Source organism: Arvicanthis niloticus, chromosome X, assembly GCF_011762505.2.
Source record: "Arvicanthis niloticus isolate mArvNil1 chromosome X, mArvNil1.pat.X, whole genome shotgun sequence".
NCBI lineage: Eukaryota > Metazoa > Chordata > Mammalia > Rodentia > Muridae > Arvicanthis > Arvicanthis niloticus.
Window position 1 is genome coordinate 47,850,569 of NC_047679.1, and position 5,569 is coordinate 47,856,137.

The 5,569-nt window shown below is 42.2% G+C and overlaps 1 protein-coding gene across 2 annotated transcripts in view; it reads right to left on the reverse strand.

Annotated features, from left to right (window-relative positions):
• Positions 1–942: 942 nt before the first annotated feature.
• The window catches only part of Pola1 (DNA polymerase alpha 1, catalytic subunit), a 299,315-nt gene continuing 294,688 nt past the window's right edge, over positions 943–5,569 (reverse strand). For both annotated transcript variants that reach the window (XM_076918524.1, XM_034486071.2), the window contains one exon: positions 943–1,970. In XM_076918524.1, the coding sequence (XP_076774639.1) occupies positions 1,825–1,970 (146 nt within the window). In that variant the 3' untranslated portion in view covers positions 943–1,824. The remainder of the gene's footprint in view (positions 1,971–5,569) is intronic.

Genomic DNA, 5,569 nt, shown 5'->3' on the forward strand with positions numbered 1-5,569 from the left:
TAGATTAAGCTGGACTTAAATGTATGGCAACTCTCTGGCCACATGTCTGATTTTCTATAGAATTTATATAGAAATAGTCCTTGTCCTTAGAACAATTATAGTCATGAGAGAAAGTCAAGAAATAAACTAATAAGTTGAGTCACAGTTTTTTTTTTGAGGACAAGGATACTTTTATTTATATTGAATATAACCACAGCTCTAGAAATGAAGGAAAATATACCTTCTCTTCAGAAAGCCCAGTGAGAGCATACACTGCAGATACAGTGGTGAGACACCCTATGACATTACTATAACAGCAACCCCCAGCAGCTGATGGGGAGTGGTGAAAGCACACCAATCCCTTTGTTTTCTAAAGTGACTTGCTTGGCTCAAACTTGTGACTGGCTATAGTGCTTTTAGCGCCAATTAACTGTCAGTGCCCCAAACCCAGTGTTTTTACTTCAAATCTGAGTGTAAGAGAAGAGGAGAAGGAGGAGCAGCCTAAGAGCCTGAAGAGGAGAAGGGGAAAGAGAAAAGAAATGGCAAAGCTAGACAAAAGAAGACTTCATCAGTTTTAACAAGCATTTCTTTACATCCACAGGTAACCAAGTATTTCTTCCCTAGGGTGCCACTATATGTGATACCTCTCTCCCAGGAGTCAGGAGCTTGTCTATTGGTTTAGTGTCCCTCCACCCTCTGCCTTCTCTCCCTCTTTCTGGATCAAAAACTAACACCCCCAATCCTCTCCATGCTTAATATATCAAAGGACTCAAAGTTCACAGAACTTCTCAGTACTTTGAATATCTAGACATCTTGCTTAACATCTTTGGACTGGGTTCTGATTTGCATGGTTATGAAAGAATTTGGGCTGAGGTTTGGGAAGGGAATGGTCTTCAATCAAGCTTTTATTCCCCTCTGTCAACTTACTGCACCCAATTTAAAAACAAAACAAAACACAGCAACTGGTTTTCCTTTAGAAAGCTTTATTCTTAAGTACAGAACACAATATATTTTTTTATAAAAAGACAAATAGATAAGTATTTAAGGCTGCCATATTGAAATATAGTTTATTGCTTCAAAAAGACCACTATTCTGAAGAACTGATGAAACATAGCAAGCACTGGGGTCCTGTCAGCTGTCTCCCATTCTTCTGAGTGGAACATAGTAATCCTTACCACAGCCTCACCATAATTTTTGTGAAATGTTAGGACAAAGTATTTAAAATTTCCTATTGTATAAACCTCCCCTTTGAACATTTTATGTAAAGGGAAAACAGAATGTGAGTAGGAAATATCTGGTGAATGTTGAATTTTGAACAATTCAATAAGCAAATTTGCTCTTTGCATCATAAGTGCAAACTTTCTAAATACCACCACCACCACCACCACCACCTACATGAAAGACAGCACTGAAATCAGCTATGCTTGTAGCCAGTAGCTGAACAAGTGTTTGGACACAGACTAGGTTTAATTGACATGTGAAAAAGCAAAATGTTAAAAGTTCCATTAGATCCCATAAAATTCTGTTTAGGGGTGTCTCTGATACAGGCCCAGGGCAAACTGAAGGTCACTTACATCTCATGTATTCTCAATTAAAGTAGCAGTCTCTGCCCTGCAGAAATCCGGTCCCCAGTAAGATACAGGTCTTTAGATACTTAGGAAAGGGTTTGGTAGCGCATCGTGCTATGAAAACTATTTGGCAAGGTAAGTATTTTTTACACTCCTACCCTGGCCCACATCTACAGCAACACATCAAAAGAAAGGCAAGATACTGGTGAAGCAGTCAGGGTAGGCGGAGGCCTCAGAAGCTCAGACTCGGCAGCTTCCTCATTTGCTCCTGGGTCTCTCAGTACTTCCCAGCATAATTGGCGAAGAGCTTGCTGAGGTTCACTTCAGAGTAGCCACTCCAGGACAAGAACTGCTCTGCTATGTTCTTGACTTTTCTGTAGTCCTGAAGAACTCTGGGAGTAAAAAACTGCTTCTTCAATTTATCTAAAGTGAAATCAAAATAAAAGGATTAGAAGTCTCTCAGATAGTTTCTTCAAATACATCCGATATTTCTTTTCAGAGAAAGGTGCAGGTTTGATTGCAGCTGCATATCTCTGAAAACCTAATGGGCCTGTCTGTGTTCTCTTTCTACCCTGAGGACAGTCCAAAGTCAATGGTATCTCGGAATTTTCTGTGAAAGCCTGAGCCTGCCCTTTTCAGAACCTAACTGCCTGGAAGGACAAGCCAGGCCAGGCCACCTCTGTTGATATGAACTGCAGGTACATGTCCATGTGCAGTAGGTAAGATGAGTGCCACTCTAACACAGCATGTGCACTGTGCTGTTGAACATATGTATGCACTGTACTAAGAATCTGGATGTAGAAGAAAGGTATATTCTCCAGCGCCTCCCAAACCATACAGTCCCTATTAGTTGGCCTCCACAGATTCTTCTAATCTCCCATCTGCCCATTTTGTTAAACAAAACCTTACTGAAAGAGGAGAGGGGGAGATGCCTTTGCCAATCTTTCTTTTTGTCCACCCTGTACAAACTCAGGATCCAGTGTTCCCGCCTATGCCCAGCTCCTTTTACCCATCCATTCCTGGCCTTCCTATTCTGAGGATGGTTCCATCAGCCAGAGGAATCCCTCCCCTTCCCTTCTGTCCTTTCCAGTGTCTGTTACTTCTGCACTTGGTTCTTTTAAAGGAACAGCAGTGCTGCTATGTTCAGGTCTGATCTTTTGGGGGAAGCATCCCTGCCCTGAATGGTCTTTGTTCATAGCAGCTCTAGAACTCCACGAGATGTTTGGAAAGGATAACTTTTTAAAAATCCCCATTTTATAGCAGAGGAATGGGTAAGCCAGTTGTCTAGGGTCACAAAGCAGGTCCTTAAAGAGGTAGCTCTAGAAACTCAGGTAACCACAACCCCCAACCAATATTTGGAGGAGGTCACTTTTGTGTCCCCTCTCACACTACTGCTTGTTGAAGATTCCTGGCAAGGCCTGGAAATCAGCTATTCCCAAGGTCTGTGCAACAGTGCCTGAGGGTGGGAGTTGGGGGGTGGCATAAGGCTTCCCAGCACCCTGAAATTGGAAAAGTCCAGGAAGGAAATGCAGATGTGGGAGTGCCTCCATCACAGACAGCAAAACTCTGCTGAAACAACACATCAACAACAAGGCAAATAGAACCCCAGGAACGGATGGGTAAAAGGAAATAGAAAACCAAACTTAGCCTCAAGACTTCTGTTCCTTAGCTACACATCCACATTTATTCACAACCTTGGCTAAGTTACACCAATGCCTTTCCAAAAACAACCCTAAGTTTTGTAGAGGATTTAAATGCCCAAAAGGAGTGGAAAGAGAAGCAGGGGAGGGGGGCACATCGTTAACTGACTATACAAAGACAATCTGAAAGTTCTAATTATCAGACTCTGGCAATATACAACAAAGGCCCCAACCACTGTGCCTGCCTCCAGCAGGCCAGAACCACAGGCCTGCAACCCTGTGCATGTGAATGACACAAATGCATCTGATGACTGGGGAGAACACATTTAAAGAGCTGCAGTAATACGGAGCAGGGGAGGAAGAGAGAGGACATAGCTCCTGATGTGTTTACCTCCTTTGCTGATGGGATATTGACTTTTCCCACCAGGTTGGTTAGAAAGGGGACTATTTACGCTGCCACACAGCAGAGTTAGAATGACAACCAGCATCACTGGGAGCGCTTCTTCGTAAAAGACAACTGTGACCGCCAGCATATCCCATAGCTGGTCAATACGGCCCAGGCACCGTTTCCTGGCAGTTAGAGATGCAGATAAAAGCTCCCACTTGCTTCCCCAATGAGAGCTTAATCAATAGTTTATGGAAGGTCTTCTAGGAAACAGAACTGGACAAGCTGTCACAGGCCACATCATAGGGGCTGGGAGGGCAAGAAGTCACTTGTTCAGTTTTCCTCTTCCTTCTCTGGGCACCAGGGCATCCACGTTAGGCTTTACACTAAACTGTTACCTGGTTTCTGTCAATACTCTACCCACCGCTTTAGAACTTAAGAGAAAATAGCAGAGGGTATAGGATGAGAGCCAGTTAGCATGGTCAGTAGACTGCTGCCTCCTTTTGCTGCCCTAATGTTTGAATATACTCATAAAGACATCATCCCAAGTGTGTCATCCCAAGTGTAGCTGTGGTCAGGACTCAGGATAACACTGGTAAAATATTTTGAGAAGACAGTTGACAAGGCACACGTAGCAGTGGCAACCTGCTCCACTAACCAGATACTTCTAATTGTGGCTCCTGCTCCACAAATCCAAACTTCTTAAAACCCAGAGAAGGAAATGCTCTTTCTATACAGAAACATACCAGGAAAATACAATCTCAGGACCTAAAGTACTACCTGGGAGGCACTCATCCTCAGCTACAAGTACGACAACCTCTTTTTCTCAGTTTTCTTGCCAATACTCTCGGAGGAACATGTAGTTAGTGCTTATTTCCTACATGCAGAGATTGCTCAGTCAGACAGTAACTGTCAAGAGCATTCTCATCCTAAACCCTAAGAAAACAATGAATTGCTAATATAAAACTTTATGTATGTATAGTTGCCGGAATACAAAATTACCCACGTTACAATACTTTTGATGCAAGACTAACTAGTTCATCTGAGGGTTGACCTGTCTTAGAGCTTTTGTTTAAAGTCATCTAATTAAATGAAAGACAATGTGAAAGAATCAAAACAAAAGAAATGGAGTGATCTCTAAGGAAACTTATTCCTAGGTTACATTTTCCAGTTCAGTGTCAGTACAGTAAAGCACAGATCTCTTCTCAGCTTGCCTCTTTATAAAACCATTTTTGGTCTTAAACACATCGAACTAGGAACCACAAGGCAAAGACATTTTAAAACATCGCCTACTGGTTATTTTATTTTAATTAAGGCAGGCTTAGGCACACAGGCAGCAGCCGTCTCTGTTCTAAATGTCTGTTTCATTTATTTCTGTGCAAAGGTATCAAACAACAGTCAGTTATAATTGATTCTGTCAGGTGTTATATAGTCAGTCATAATTGTCTCTGTGTAGAGGTGTGTCAATTTACTATATCTGAATTAAATATTCTGTCAATTATAAAATCAGGTAATAATTTCAGTCAGTTTTTTAATTGCATGGCTTCCCACCATACGGTTCTCAGCTCTCCCACCTTTTCTAATCCATATCCTCCCTCCCTCAATGTGGGCGTATTTTGCCTTCAGGTGTGGAATGCAGAAGACTTGAGGAATTTTGTGAGAAGCTGCATCTCTTGGTGCTCTCTGCCATTTAGGGCCACAGAAGCTCCAGAGAGCTGCTGGGGCCTCTATCTAGCCTGGCTGCCTCTCTCCTATCAATCCACAGTAGAGTCCATGACAAAGTATAGTTATCTGAAAGATCTCAAATGATACCCATATTTCAAAGGGAAAAAACATTTAGAGCCCTAAGCAATTGTTAACAGAAGCAAGAAATTAAAATATATAATCTTTGAGTCAATTCTTGTCTAGAGAAAAAAATAGAAGGCACAGTAACAGGCACACAGCATGCAAAACATTTATCCACCAGGCAATGCCTGGAGGGCCATTCTTGTCTGAGA